At 44.1% G+C, this 16,322-nt stretch overlaps 1 protein-coding gene across 1 annotated transcript in view; it reads left to right on the top strand.

Moving 5' to 3' along the window:
• The window catches only part of ADAMTS17 (ADAM metallopeptidase with thrombospondin type 1 motif 17), a 157,300-nt gene that overhangs the window by 56,630 nt on the left and 84,348 nt on the right, over positions 1–16,322 (top strand). The window contains exon 8 of the mRNA XM_053955030.1: positions 1,696–1,801. Within this exon, the coding sequence (XP_053811005.1) occupies positions 1,696–1,801 (106 nt within the window). The remainder of the gene's footprint in view (positions 1–1,695; positions 1,802–16,322) is intronic.

Below are 16,322 nucleotides of genomic sequence, written 5' to 3'. Positions count from 1 at the left end.
GAATAATTTAAAGCAAAAATGACTTGCCTGATTGACCCTGAGCCTGAAATGCAATTGTTGCTTCTCAGTTAAAACCTCATGTGTCAGACACAACTGAGAGAGATATTGGCACAGGTTAATGGAAGACAGCGGTGGAATAATCAGGTTTAGTGGTAGGAATAAAACACTTTTGGTAAAAGTCCTGCTCTGGTCATTTCTGCCTAAAACTGCTGAAAGGGAACCAAAATATCTCTCCTTATTCAGTAAAAGTGTCTTTCAGCTGACTCAAATACTCATTTTTGGCTTCCCTTTAACCAAAAACAGGCACATTCATTGGGCCACCAGGTGTGTGTGGACTGAGCTTGCAATCTCAAAAATCTTTCCCAAAGAAGTCTGTTCCTTCCTGAGCAATTCCTTGACGTCCTTTGGGCTATTCTGCATGTTAGAAGCAAGTCGGTTCAAGAAGAGTGCTGAAATCCAGCCTTTTAGGCCATTGATTTAAAAGGTTAAATCTTGATGTCTTTTTTTTTAATTGTTGTTTGTGGCATGGATTTGCCCTTTCACAGTCAGCATTTTTAAAGTAAGCAAGTGTTAGTGCCTGATTTCTACCTTCAGTCTTCACTGCAAGTGCTGAAGTAAAAGGCTGTTGCCCATCCCTTCATTCCATCCAAAACACCCCTGGCAACTAATACCCACATCCTTATTGTTGTCAAATCTCATAAAAACAGAGCTGGACTTCTTCCAGGTCTAAAGTTTTACGTTTGCACCCTGATAAACACAGTTTTGTCAACTCTGAGAGGAAAAGAAAAAAAAAGGAAAACAGGGAGATCATGGCTCCATTGCATGGTCATGGTTTGCTCCTTAAAGGCAGCTCTATCCATGGAACCAGTACTGCAGTGAGGAAATAGATTCCTTGTGTGCTGTTAAATACAGATAAAAGCATTTACATCCACTGGGACACCCTGAGCTAGCCTGTGGTGCCAGCACAGCATTCCCAAGTGCAGTGGCACTTTCAGCAGGGGCCACTCTGGCTGCAGGAAGGGCAGATGAGGACTATTGTTTTTCCATAGCAGAGGTTCCATGCCATAACTTTTGAATTCCTTTTTGGCCTCAGCCTCAAGCCATTCGTGGTGCCCACACAAACAGGAGAATACTGTGCATGGATCAAATCCTAAATTCCACTCAGTAATAGGAGACTTGTGCCACCTACATTGGCTTAGTGACTCACCAGCAGCACTTTGCCAGCTCTCCTGGCTCTGACACTCTCTCTTTCTTTTAAGAGTGAAAATAAGGGAAAATGTAAGATCTTTTCAGAGTCTCTGCTTTATTGTTTTATTCCTGCTCCCTGACTTCATTCTGAAAATCAAGAGAACTCAATTTAAGTGCTTGTTCAGGTTCCTTCACTGCATCTTCTAATGCTGTAGTAGAGGTTATAAGTAGACAAGTTTAGATGAATTTTTGAGACAGTGAAATATATTTTCCAACAAAAGCAGTGAAGGTGAGTGTGTTTTACTTATTTCCTGTCTGACAGAACTCTGGATTGATTCTTCACTAGGGTGAGGAAGAAACAACTCAGATGACTTTGTATGGAAACTGCTCTAATATTTTTCATTCTAGTTGCATTTTTGATCACTTTGGCCGTTACTGCTGTATGTTTTGAATGAATGAGCTGTTTCAGTGGTTCTAATGGGAACATTCTCTGTGTTTCTGTTGCAGGAATTGCTTACCTAGGAGGTGTCTGCAGTGCCAAGAGAAAATGTGTTCTTGCTGAAGACAATGGTCTCAATCTGGCATTCACAATTGCACATGAACTTGGGCACAAGTAAGAACTTGTCCTTCTGTTTCCTTCTTTACTTACGCCACTGCAGGATACTTTTATTTAAAGCCAGACAAGTGCAATTACTAGAGTGATGTGTTTGTTATGATTTCATAAATGTAGCACATTGGTACATAACCTAATTTTCAGGAGGCTTATGTAAATACCCATTTTAGCACACAGAAATATTTCTAGCTGTTCTTCCCCTGTTTACAGCTCTCTGTTCTGATTCTGAGTAGCACAAAGAGGCCTCAATCTCTTAAATGATTGACAGTAATAGAGACCAATTCTGATTTTCTTTACTGTGTAGAATAGGTCCACAAAACCAACATGAGCTTCAAAATCTTTGAACTTGCCAAGTTTTTCCTGAAGTTCAGGTGTCAAGGACTTTAATAATTAAATAGTTTGGTAATGGTTTCATCTCTGCATGTGAAGTAATCTGCTGTGACTGAAATGGTAAACATCAGTATTTTGGAAATGCCCTTAAGCAGAATTATTTGATCAACAGAAAGAATTCCTACAAATTGATTTTTCAGCTCAATCACACCTAAGTAAGGCACTTTGAACACACTGGAAAAAGCAGGAAAGAACATGACAAGTCCTAGTCAGACAGCAGTTTGCAGAATGAGATTACTGGGTACTTTCTGCAGGTGACTTTGGAGACTCTTTAAAGCTGCCTGTAAATATCCCATGGGCAGAAGAAAACAGAATTGACTGGAAGAGTCAGCTGCATGCTCTTAGTGCAGATAATGAGTTAACCAAAGGTCAGCTCCACATTCCCTGCTCTCCAGGCCCAGTGTCACTGCACTTACTCATAACACTGATGAGCTTTTTCCCCTTTCCATTGGCATCACTCTGGTTGCAGTGTCACAGGCTGTGGAAGGTACAGAATTAGGCCAGGAACAAAGTTATACAAGGGGCAGGACTGTGCCTGAGGGGTTTTCAAGCACTCTTCCCTTCAGCCTCCCTGGATGTAAGGTGGGAATTCCCACCTTTGATCCTGCAGTAAGAAGTTGTGCCTGAGGTTTTTCTGCACCCTTCCTACAGCTCATGTGTCTGGTGTATCTTCCTTTCCTGCAGTAAGAAGTATTTCACAGCTAGGTCAGAGCCAATGGAGCGTGTTCAGGTTCTGGCCAGTCTCATTCCATGACAAATAATTACTTTATGGCAATGTATTTCAAAGTTGCATGGAGGATATTTAGGTTACCTACCAAAAATGGATCTCCTGTTCACCCTCCAGTGACACCAAAGGCAGCTGAGCCAAACCGAGGGTGGTTTCAGCAGAAATGAGGGACATTTGGTTTTGGTTTTATTTAGATTGCATGCCAAGATGTTAAACTGAGCCTAAACTTAATAACAAATTAACCTGTGGGTAATGCTAAGGGAAATTCAGCACTCATCTTTGGATGGGCCAAGAGCAAGAGGGAAAAATACTTGAGCTGCAGAAAATCCAGCTGTGTGAAAGAGTGAGACTGGTCTGCCCTGGTGTTTGCCAAGTTTCTCAGCAGAGCTGACAAGCTTCCTTCTAATAATGGCTTGCAAAAAAATCTCCATCATAAATAGGGGATGTAATGCTTTCAGATATAGCTCTCCATCTGTGCAGAAAACTGCAAACTCCATTTTCTTTTCTGAGGGCAGTTTTGGTGGTAAGATCACAATGTCTTTCCTCTGCTGGTTTTCTTTCTTTGCCTTCATCTTGGAAAACTATTTCAGGAGTACTGGAGGGGTGTGGGGGTCAGTAAGGGCCAGTTTAGGGACCCAAGGCATCGGGGTGATGTGGCTCTGGGAGGGCACAGGAGCCAGGAGGGCTCCAGCTGAAGGTTGTAGAAGCTGTTGGGAGGATTTTGCTGCCACAATGGTTTGGGGACATGTTCCAGGTTATCTCACTCCACAAGGAGCTGCAATTCTCTGTCACACATTGGGGCAAACTCTTCTGCTCCCTCTGCCTTGCCACCAGCAGCCTAATCAACCCCAGTGCTGCCAAATCAAAACAGAGAGGGGGAAATGGCATGTCTATCACCCCCCAACCTGAGCAACAAAAATCATCCCTCTGTGCTGTCACCCACCAGTGGCCTGGCTGCTCATTTCAACCTCTGACCAGTTGTCTGGTGCCTTTCTGGAGGCCAGCAGCAATCTTTTCATTGAGATTACAAGGTGCCAGGCCTTCTTCTTCTGGTGTTGACCTGCAGTGAGATGCTCTGAGCAGTCCTGTTTCAGCACATCTTGTGCAAATAGAAGAATTCTTTGCAGACTTCAGTGTTTTTGAGTGAAATGTAAGGAAACCCATTGCAGACATGAACACAAAGAAGCTGACATGAGCTTTAAAAATGAAAACCAAGGAAAACTAGGTGCAAGTTTCTTAATTTAAAACAAAATCCAATCAAAACTTACATCTATATTGGCAAAAATATAAATTTTGGAGAGCCATAATTTTGAGCTTTATTGAAGTCTGATTTCCTTATGAGTGTAGAAAAGCTGAGATTTATTATTCTTTCCTTAAGACTAACAAATGTATGTGGAGATCACAAGCTCAGTTTGGCATTCACAGATAGTTTCTGATGTGGACTTTGGAAAAAGTGAATGGATTACTAATTGATGTGTCAGATTCCTAATCTGCCACTAATGTCATTTGGACTGACTGCAAAAAGCACTATTCCGGACAGCTGCACTGTGAAAACATGGAGACACCATTAAATAGGTCCATTAGGAAGAAACAGGTCCTATGAAAGTGGAAGGATGGAAGTTCATCTTCAGGTTTAACCTGTGGAGTTGTTGCTTGATGATGGGGTGAGGGACGTGACTTTTGTATTTAAATCTCCAAGTCTGTACTGAGAGTTTTGGTCCCTGGGCACAAAGGGAACATCCATCTGTATTTACATACAAATTTTTCTACAGAGGATCCAGGAGAAGAGTCTTGTTTTTACAGAAAGGTAACAGGTAGGGAGCCCAGTGAATGTATATTGAGGCTGCAAATCACAAACTTCTTCCCACACAAGACAGGACCCTCATCAAGCCTTGTTCCTTCAGTCAGCTGGGTCAGCAGTGGATGTCTTTTAAAACAGCAAACTCGAGTGTAACCAGGGTTTGTTGGATTTTATCCAGGGTTTGCTGGGTGGGGTCCTGACCTACACAGAAGGGAAGACCCAGAGATCACGGTGGTCACCGAAGTCTTAAAATGTACCAGTCTACGATCTTCATATTATAAACATAATGTGAACACTGACATTTCTTACCCTCATCTTTCCTCAGAATTTCAGGGCAAGTCCATTAGTGAAAGCCTAAAAGTGCCCTACTTTTGTCACCAGGATCCTGACTGGTGCCTCCCTCCTCCTCCACCTCCATGAACTGCACCAGTGAGGCTGATCTGAGATTCACAACCCAAAGACCACCCTGAACAACCAACTTGGAGAAAAATAGTGCCACTTCCCCTCCTCCTACTTCTCTCTTTGCCTACAGCAGTGACTTTGTTACCATTTTTAAGTCCTTCTGCAAAGAAAAAGTCAAATAAGTTTTTGGAAACAAAAGCTGGGATTCATCCGTGTATCCGTTATCCCCGTGCGGAGCGGGGTGGGCTGCAGCCAGAGGTTTTTCAGGACAACAATGCAGCTTTGTTGCCATTGCTGTTTCTTTCAACAGCCTCAGCTTTCCTGTCGTGGGAGGGGGGCAGGCTTGGGTGAGGAGGGAAGATTCCCATTCATGAGCCAGAGGAACCTGGCACTGCTTGGATGGGGAGAGAATGGCCCGAGGTGGTGTGGCTGGGAGCCACGCTGCGGCAGATGCCCTTAGGAAAGGGGATTAAAATCAACTGACAATAAGCAAGGAGCTGGCTCTTGCCAACAGCGTGAAACCCCACGGCCTCAAACTTGAAGCTGAAACAGATGAGGACAAAAATGAGTCCAAAGGTAAAAGCCCATAATGCACAAACCAAACAGCTCAGGGCTTGGAATCAGACAAGAGAAGGATTTGGAGCCAGCAGGTTTCTCTCCATTGTGCTTATTTGCTTTAGATGTTAGGTATTGATAGCTGTAGCTTGGTTATAATTACTTCAGGGTGCATAATTATTTGCTGCCTTTGTGGTGTGTCTCAAGCATCGTGGTTTTGCAGGTGAGGGAAGAGCACTCTGGACTCTGGAGTTCCCTCTGTGGCCTGGTATTTGTGCTGATGGACTTGTGAAGAACATCGGCCTCCCTGATCTGTGTATTTCTGCACCCAGCAGAGAGATTCATGCAGATGTGCCAGAATGTGAAAGCATTGCAGGCTGAGGAGGACTGTCCCTGAGCAGGTCCCAGAGGTAGTGATGCCCTGTAAGAATTTACACCAGTCACTGTGGTGCAGCTAGTCAGGATTCCTGAAAACCAAGCAGGAAATTGTCCCCCTTCTCCCCTGCCCCACAATTTATAAAGAATTGATCATAATGCATTTTAAAAATGAAAAGTTTCATGTGGAAGCTGAGGACTACTCCAGTAAATGTGACAGATCTGTGCAGACAGGTAATGCTGCAGAGTGCACACTGTGCTGACAGAAACCTGTTTCTTTTTCTGGATCAGCCTGTCCTGCCATTCCAATCAGAACAGTGCCAGCAGCATTGGAGCCAGACAGCCAAATCATAGTGCTGGGGCAAAGGCAGTGCTTCTGGAAGCCATGGAGAAATGGAGGGACCTCTGCTAAAAATTCTCTCCTTTTTTCCTGGGGTTATAACATTTAGGTGCAGGATATGGGAGCTGAGAAGCTGTTTTGAAAGAAAAAATGCCAACAACCCTCTGTCTTTTTCAGAGCAGCTCAGTACAATCTAACCCTTGAACTCAGGGCTCTACCAGTGGAGGCAGCTAAGTGTAGTTTCTGTCCTGGCTGATTTTAAACATTAACTCTATTAAAAAAAAAAAAAAAAAAAACCTCTCACCTGGGCTTCTTTATCTTTTCTCTGTTTCTCTGAGTTAGTCCCACATTTATCAAGCAAGTTCTGCCTGACCTGAATTTCTGTGGAACATTTTTCCTTGTTGTTGTTGCAGAAATACACCAATGTGTCCCCAGGTTACTTCATACCTCCCAAAAGGCATGAAGACCAACATTACTTAAGTTGTAGAATCAAACATGCAGAAGCACCAAAGTCTCAGTTTCAGGGTTATCCAGACAACTTCAGTTATAACTCTGCTTCCTCTGTACTGCAAATGAGGTCAAACATTTACTCACAGGGTAGGATTTCAGCATGTAGTTAAAGACTTTACTTAAACACATGCCCAAAGGCATCTTATTCACTCCTGTGAATTAATATTTTACTGTAAGAGAGATCTTTTGCAAAGAGTTGCCCATCCTGTGAGTCTGTAGTTATGGATGGCTCAGGGATGTAGCCTGTGGCTGCCAGGATCTGTCCAGTGTCTGGATAAATCTCTCCAGTGGCACTGCTGGCAGTTTGGGTGTAGATCCTGCCTTGTGTTGGGGAGCTGTGGTTCCCTAGGTGCCTTCATAAACCCTGTGTGGCCCTTCTGACCACGCTGTGTGTCAGAACTCACATCTCTGCATTTGGAGTGCTGGAAAATCAAGGTCAGTTGGATCCCAAGGAGCACTGGAGCCAGAGGCAATCCCGTGCAGGCTTTATTCTTCCATGCTCAGGTATTATTGACTTTGCTGCACCAGGACTTCCTGAGTAGCTGGAGAGTTGCATTCAAGCAGTGCCTGCCCCAGCTCTATTCTCCTGGTGCCAGAATCCCCACTTGAAGTCTCCCAGGAGGACGTAGCTGTTCCAGTATATTGCAGTCTCAGGAGTACTGGGAGGGACTGGCTGCTGTGTAGACATACCCTGAAGCTGGCCAAAAATGCTGGCAGCGGTCCGTACCCACCCTGGAGTTGCTAATTTTATTTTCTGCCATTTGTGTTGTAAATCTGTTGAGGAATGTCTCTCTCTCTGTGTTCCCAGGCTCCCTTTTCGTGCTCCCCTCCTCCCAGGTTTCAGTCTTCTTCCACAGATAATTGCAAGCACATTTTCACATTTAAGTTGCCCTTCTCTGTACAACTCCAAAGGACTTAATGGAACACTGCCTATTTCATCATATGTGCTTGTACATCAGAGTGGTGTGATCTAACCAAAGCAGTTACTTAATAACAGGTTCTGGTTCAGAGAAAGAATAGGTATATCCTAAAATTTCAGGAGATGCTTCTTCCACTTCTGGTAACACACTGAGGGGTCTGTTTTAGATAAAACGAATTATTATGATGTACCTTAGGAGCTTCATGTTAACTTTCTGAAAACCATGTCCTAAGTTAGTCAAAAGGAAGCAGAGATCAAAGACAGGTTTAAACATACGAAAAAAACAATCTGTGGAGATTTCTGCCAGCATGGATGATTTGACCTGGGGAGGAGATAGTGGTGGAGCAGCACTAAACAGAAAGTGTCTTGACCCACTGTAAGGCAGTACAGGACACCTGAGTAAGTTAATTTGAGTCCCAGGAATAGCAGGTCCCTGTGGTATTGACCTTATCTGGGCAGGTTGTTTTTGCAATGGCAGTGGGATCATGCAGAGAAAAAATTTTTAAAAAAGAAAATGAAGTACAAAAATCACACAGAGAAAAAGAATACTGGGGAGGAGAAATTGATAGGTTTGGTAGTACTGTGCTCTGGATATGGGTATGTTTTTTTAGTTTTATGTAAAGCTGGAAGATATTTCCAGGTGCATTTACTGAACCTGCTAATCCTGGCACAGTAGCAGGGTACCTTCCCTCTGTCATGATTATCTGTTTCATCTTTGTACCATCCAAATTTGATCGTTTGTTTACAGTACTGGAATGTAATGACATTGGAACTGGGCGTGGGAATGTCCACGTCCCGTTGCTTTCTGGACTCTTGTGGCAAACATTAGTTCTGGGCAAGGCTTTCTTGCTGCTTTGTGAAGGATCTCTGTGTAATCCCTCGGGAAGCAACATTCCCTTGCAGTCCCTCTAATTTCTTTGTTTTTGAGCATCTTGTACAGCTTTACTTAACATAATAAAACTGCAGCAAACAGGCGAACGACAGCCATTTAGAAACACAATTTTCGTTCAATCAATAGCTTTGTAGCTTTGCCAGCTCTGCCTTTCTTTTTGAAGGCTTACTCTGCTGAGTAAGCCAGAGCTGTGTTAAGTAGCTGGGCCGTAATGATTTGGCAAACCTTGCATCTGCTTCCTGCCATGAGGGTTCTGGTTTCATACTCCACTGGCTTTGCTGGCAACAGCCTGGTGCACCCAGTGACCCAAAACATGGGGACAGTACAAGCCCCCATTGTGCAGCCTCCCACTGCACACCAGCACAGGAAATATTAAGTTTGTAAGTGCCATTTACCAACTAATAATTTGTTTTTATACAAGGGCAGCAATCTAGATGAAATATTTACTTTTCCACTAGCAGTTGGGTTCCAATAGCCTGTAACCCATGCTGTCTGCCTGGCCTGCTGAGTTCAACAGGTTCCAGGTGAAAATGACTTCCCGAGCTGGGGAAGGTGATAAATCCCAGAGTGTCACTTGGAAAAGCCTTTGGTAGTAAGTCAGCAGCAGCAATGCCAGTGGAAATGTTGTTGCCTCTAAAATTGTGGTTCCCTTTAGCTGTTATGTCAGTGGATGGCTGTGCTGGGGTGGCATAAGGTTGGCTGCCTCTTGGCCAACAGTTGTGTTGGGAAATAAAATTCAGCAAAAAAGAGTTTACTGGAGAAATGAAGTAAACAGGCCTGCTTTGTACACAGTGATCCCTTTCCATTTGCAAAATTCTCCCTATGTTGGATGCCAGGCCTGTTTCCATTGCTGGATCCAGCCCTGCAGGGAGTTTGTTGTCTACATCTTTATTTGAACCCCAGTTTCCATAAAAAAGAGGAAAATAGCCCACAGTTTTCTGCTTTTGTTTTTGCTTAGGTAAAACAAATCAAAGCATAAGGAATCTGATCATTATGATTTGCTCTGACTTGCTTGAAAAGTTTCCTTCCTTTTGGGCTCTAATTAGCTCAGGGCCTTAAAAATGAGTATTTTTCACTGTACCTTCTTTCTGTGCTCCAAAGCCCATTGGGGCACTCATCTTATACACCACATCTTATCCACATTTGGAACAATTTGACCTCTCAGAAGCTTCTCATGTCCACACTCTGGTAGCTGTTTCTCACCTGCCAGTGGCAGTCCAAATCCTGCCTGGCTCTTCCTGCTCCCTGCTGGGCTCCTTTCCTCCCACCCTGCTGTTTGCCAGCATCACTCTGGAGACAGCTAATGAAGTGACAGCTTTCTAATCTAGCTTTTAAATATTCATTTTAATTGCACACAGTAAAACTAGGCTGCAGGATAAAGAAATGCTCCCTAGGAACAGTTTGTGCTTCTTGGTTCAGGTAGTCTCTGTACTTAGGGAAAGTGTCTTTCCTTCAAAGGAAAAACCCAGCTTCCTTTCTTCCTCCTGAAAACACAACCAGCAGCACTTTTCAATGGGTGAATTCTTTCCTGTCTGGTTCCTCCTTTATCTCAAGTAAAGCTGCTTGCTGTGTAATGCGGGGTAGATTTAGTCCAAGAAGGCAGAACTCTTCCCTAGTATCCATCATGAGTCACCATGGTCAGAAGTGGTCAAATTTCGATAAAAGTGCAGATTGCCTGCATTTAGTAGCTTTAAAGAAATGCTGCAAACTGGATGTTCCTACAGGAGCATTATAATAATGACTTTGCCATCAGCTTTCCTGCCTGTGTGCACAAGCATCACTTCATTTGAAGTATCACCTCCACTGTGTATTTGTTTTACCTCTTTCTCTATTATTTCACTGTTATTGACACATTTCCAGTACTAATTCAGATGTGATCTTCAGAGCTTTCCCCAGTCAAAGAAAAAGCCAACTTGTTTGCTTAGGAAAATATATTCATATTTTCTTTTTATATGTTAAGTGCTACCTTCCATACCTGCAGCCCCTTCTGAGCTGTTTATGATGCATGTTGAAGTAACTTCACCAGGTTTGCCAAATGTGTGATTGCAGGAGCCCCTCTGAGCACAACGAACAGAGCAACACAAGAACAGCTCATACATATCTCCAGAAAGCTCTCACAATTAAATGACACACACCTTGCACATCTTACCAGCTAGAGACCCTCTAAAACATCTTCTGATGAAAATAACAGACCTTTTTCTTTCTCTGTAATTTGTCTTCACTTTAACATGTTCAAACCAAAGTTATTCAAAGCAAGAGTGTCTTTTCAAGTTGCTTTTTACTTTCCTCATGTCGCTTCCTTAGACAATATAAAAGCAAACTTAACTTTATTAGCACTGAAGTTTGTAGGCAACCAGGCACACCCACTACCCAAAGAATTTCACTCCAGTATTGGTCTGAACATATCATTGCCAAATAGATTTGATACCAAGCCATAATTTGCAACATTCCTGTTTGCTATCGAGTCTCTCCCTGCTGATAAAATAAGTGAAACTGAGATAACTTGCTGAACTTCTACAATCATTTATGAAAAGCCAAGGCCAGGTGGTTCTGCTATTATAAATTATTTTACCAGCTGAACCATTATGAAAAATCCCAGGAGTTTAGGGAGCTGGTGTATGGGAGTGCCACTGTTGGAAACAAAATTTTAGAATTGGATCGTGTGTTTCCTGTGCAGCCTTTTTCCCAGTCAGTTCTGGTGGGTTTTTCTCATTTTTGGAAACAAAAGCAAGCCCAGAGGTTTGTTACTGTCCACTGCAGTCACCTGTTGTGTTGGTAGATCAATGCAAGAGGGTCACATAAGGATTAATTTCTTCTTGCACTGAATTTGCAAACCCACAGTGATTGACAGTGCAGAGCAAAAAAGAGGATGAAAAATATTTCTCTGAGAAGGACTTCTGCTGCTCTGAGAGCCATAAAACACATACCCACTGCCTTGTCTGGGGACTGCAAAACACTTGATGCTGATGGAATTTATACATTGCATTTACTTTACACCTTCTTGTCTTTTGATGTTGGCCATCTCCTCCTTCCCACCTCCAGGAATGGAGAATTCATCTCCCAGTGTGGGGAAGGCAGCCAGCATTCCTGACTCCTACAGTGCATTCCCCAGGCTGCCCCACTTCCCCAGCCCTCGCCTGTGGGTGGCTTCCTGATGGGGCAGAGTGTGGGACATCTGGGTTACTCGTGTTGCACGTATTTGGCAAATATTCCACACCGTCTCTCCCCTCTCCTTGCTTTTCTTTGAAGGGTGTCTTGTGTTGCAGCTCTGCATTCAGGTTTGGCACTTGGTCATTTAATGCAGTTGACTGGAGGCTTTCAGTGGTTTCACAGGAGTTTTGGAAAAGTGATTGCACACAGAGCTTCCCCTGGGGTTTCCGACACTCTGAGTGACAGGGCTGTCAGTGCTCACTGAGCTTTTGTCTCTCTTCCCTCGTGGGTGGGAAATCCCACCCAGCTATCCCGGGGTTTGGTCTTTTTACCACTCTACAATTTATATTCCCTTTTCATCTTCTGAGGAAATGCATGTCACATTTTAGGAGGACTCGTTCTCACCCACTTCAGGCAGTGCTGAAAGCAAACAGCTTGTTACCCTTCAGCTTGTTCCTTCTGCTGTGCCCCGGGGTGCTTTCCAAAAACAAGGAGCTACAGATGGAGCACAGCAGCCTCTGTGCAATGAGCAGTCCTTCTCTGCCCACCACTGGTTCATTCATAGTCATTGTGCTCCTTCTGCAACAGTTCTCTGTGTTCTGAAACCAGATTAAAGCAAGTGAGAAAGGAAGAATTTTGTATGTCCAAGAAGTGGATTTAATCACTTGGAGGGCAAGAAAACAGCTTAGTGCAAACTTTTTCATGGAAGCATCCTCAGATAAATTTATTCTTACTTTAGGGTCAGCTGTGATCATGACAAACAGCCAGTGTGAGACAAGTGATTCCCGTAGAGAGTCACTGATCCATGTTGTACATTGAGTGCTTTTGGATATATTTATATTCAGCTCCTCAACAGGGATTGACTGAAGGAATTAAAGCAACCCTTGACTCCTACTGATGCTGTTGTGTCAGAAATCTGCTGTGTGTTGTTGGCAGGTATGAAAGAATGTGTGAGGGTGTAGAAATGCTCAGCATGTGGCTGGATGCCTGCATGGAGATGGGATAGTGCTTTAAGGAAGGAGACAGGAAAGATTCATGTAAGATGCTAAATGGATCTTGGAAAGGAGGGAGTATTGACATCAGAAGGCAGAAGGGTGTTTTCCTGAGGTAATGCTACCTCTTCAATGCTGAGTTTCTGCCAATTTTATTTGTATATGTATATTTCTTTATATTTGTAGGACTTTGTATTTGGTGGAGCATTCTTTTTTCTGGCCCTGTTGCCTCAGAACCTGCCAGCTCTTAGAAGAAGCTGTGAAGCTTTTTTCAGGAAAAGGTTGATATGCAGGGGCCACATCCTAGAAATCAGAAGCAGTGGGGGGAGGCCCTTGGAATGGTGGATGTTCAGTTGCTTTGCAGCTGGATTCCTTCATCTCACCAAAGGTGCTGGAATGCATCAGGCAGTGCCTGTCCTGCTTTGAATCACCCACTCTGTGGAGCAGCAAGGGCTGCTCAGAGAGAATCCCATGAGCAAATGTCTGCTGGAGAAAGGAGTCAATAATGTGAGCATGTGATGTTGCTGGGGAGAGGATCCTAAGATGATTCACCCTGTTCTTCATGGCCTTGGTCAGGCGTTGGTCAAACCATGTAAATGTCTGGTGTTTATACCAGTGAGCTTTGGAGTGCAAGGCCACAGTGGGTGTGCCTGGTGTGTCACTCATGTGCTCTCTGTCCCTGCCATGTCACTCTCGTGTGCTCTCTGTCCCTGCCATGTCTGTCTCATGTGTTTTCTGTCCCTGCCATGTCTGTCTCATGTGTTTTCTGTTCCTGCCATGTCTGTCTCATGTGCTCTCTTGTCCCTGCCATGTCACTCTCATGTGCTCTCTGTCCCCTGTGGCACAAACTCGAATTTTGCTGCCTTCCAGATTCCAAGGCAAAAGAGCTAATTCTTTTTAAATGAAAACCATATAATAAAGGGCTGGATCTGTCATGCAGCTGAACAAACCACAGCTTTCCACAGTGTTATTCACCATAGGCGTTCGTGTGTTCTCACTCGCTGTTGTTGACTTCTTGGCTGCTTGATGAGTAGATAACCATATAAAATATCTGGTTACTTCATTATTGGAGAGTGACATAAACGTGGTTATGAAAACAAGAGTCCAGTAGTCATGGCTCCCTTTAAATGTTGACTTTCCTGATTAAAAAAGCCCCAAAAGTACAGCACCCATCCTGAACACCCCTGTTCTAGATAACACTGTGTACACAATGGCCAGCCTCGGTTACTTCAAATGCTTTAAGTAGGATCATCTCCCTCTCTTCATCACTGCTCCCCAAAGTGTTCCTGACAGTTTCTGGAATAGTCAAAGCATATTTAAGAAAGTGTGTTTACATGTTTGAAAAGAAGAGGGTGAAAAAACCTGCTTTCCATTAAGCCAGAGGCCTCAGTGGCCACTGGTTTTGTAGGAAGGTTGCACAAGATGCTTCCTTGCCTCCTCCCTCAGTGAGAGCTCAGCTCACCTCAGCATTTTCACAGGATTTGTTAGTTTGTCCAAGCCTCCCTTGGCCTACTCTGACATCTCTGGCTGTCTCTGCCTCTCTTAGAGGCATCACCTTCCTGGGTCACCCTCTCAAAGTCACTGTCCTCACTTAGCACTGCAGCTCCTATTACAGTTCCAGCTCAAATGAGCACCCCCGCTTCCCTCCTTCCTCTGTTATGCCTTTATTCTCAACTGGATGGAAACCTCATAACTTGCAAGATGATCACCATTTTATATTGAAATGTTAAACATGTTGAACCAGTTCAGAAGTAGGCATCTTTCCAGTGATGCAGCTTCAATTTCAAATGTTAATAAAAATTCCTAACATTGAACTCAATTTGGGAGTGGACAGCTCACAGGCTGGATGATGTGGGGTGCTGTCCCCTACTCCTGATTCAAACCCAGCCCAAGGCAGGAGCTGCTAAGAGCTGTTGGTGTGCACCCTCTGCCTAGTGACCTGTTGGGATTTGAGTTTAATGGCCATGTTTAACGTTCTCAGCTGCCAGCCACACACCCTGTGTAACCTTCTTCCATGCCAGCATCTTCCTTTGTGGTTGACGTTGGATGCGCTGCAGAGATGGGATTCCCTTCTCAAACCTTCACTGAGACATGATAGGAGGTGGGAAGGGGAGAGATTTTGTCCTTCATATGGAAAAACAGATGGCATTTGTGCCTGTCTGAATAGCTGTCCTCCTGTGGGGCACTGTCATCCTGCCCACGCTGACATGCCAGAGCAGGTAAATTACAGCTCCCCTTCTCCCTTACCTCTCTTGCTCTGCAAGGATGTGCAGTCTGCCCTCCTTTTGCATTTATTTTTCTCCAGTGGGCTTTAGAAGGAAATCTTCTGCTTAGTCCTGGCTCTGCATTTAATGCTGGATTACTTGTGGGTGAGTCATGGCAAGCAGGGTCACAGGGAATGACTTCTCTCATATTCTCTTCTGACAAGGTCAGTGGTGACATGCAAGGCTGGTACTGCCTAGCTCATAGCAATGTTCCCTTGCAGAAACAAAGCCTTTAGGAGAACATCTGCAGGGTAAGGCATGTTACAGGTTGAGAAAACACGCTGCCCAGCAATCAAGTATCAGCCAAAAACGTAAAAACCTTAGTGGTCCCACTGCACTTTTCACTTGGAGCATGAGATATCTCTGGCTTCTCCTGTCTCCCCTGTGTTTGGGATACAGCTGTCATGGGCTCTTTGCTCGATTCTCTGAGGCCATGTTGCTCTGCAGGGCTGGCCCTAAGGAGCTCTTCCTATTTAATGTGTTGCTGAGCTTACACAGTTACAGCTCTTAGTGAGTTGGTTCTTTGGAAAGGCTCCTTTGGATTTCTGTCTGTGGGAGTGAGAGACAGCCCACTGTCCTCATTTCCTTCTTGGCAGCTGGACATCCTCCCTGCCCTTTGGAGAAGTGGTGGCTGAGCTAAGTGCAGTTGTGTGGAGAGCAATCAATTGTTTGTCATGCATGTTTAATAAGCAGCTGGGGTGACAGCCAGGACACCTTGGGTAGCCTTGATAGCCATGAGTTTCTAAAGTGATCCAGCGTTTGACTCACGCTGAGTTATTTGCAGGCAAATGGAATGGTTTGACTTTCAGAGGGAGGTGACGGAGGTGGTCTTACTTTGTGGCATTTCCACATCTGGGTGTCTTTTTTTCAGGCTTTCCTTCTTCATATTTCTTTCTTTCCATTGCTACCCTTTTTCTGAAGAAAAGTGCTGCTGGTGGTGGTATTTTCTATCCAACTTGCCTCTTGTCCCAGCTTTATGTCTCTCCCTGCTAAGGGAGAGTGAATGATAACAGTCCTGGGGATTTGTCCAGTGGTCTCTCACCAGCCAGAGTTGCAGCTGTTGAAAAGATTTTTCAAGCATCTCCTAAATCAGTTTTTCCCAGCCCTTGGCATTATCCTTTAACTCAGATTTGGGTTTTTTATTGAGAGTCGTAGTGGTTCTGGTGAAGATTTGTGTACATGATCTCAAGAACACTGAGGTGCA

This window comes from Vidua chalybeata, chromosome 13 (assembly GCF_026979565.1).
Source record: "Vidua chalybeata isolate OUT-0048 chromosome 13, bVidCha1 merged haplotype, whole genome shotgun sequence".
Taxonomy (NCBI): Eukaryota; Metazoa; Chordata; class Aves; order Passeriformes; family Viduidae; genus Vidua; species Vidua chalybeata.
The sequence above is the reverse complement of the archived record's forward strand: the minus strand, read 5'-3'. Positions and strand labels throughout refer to the sequence as shown.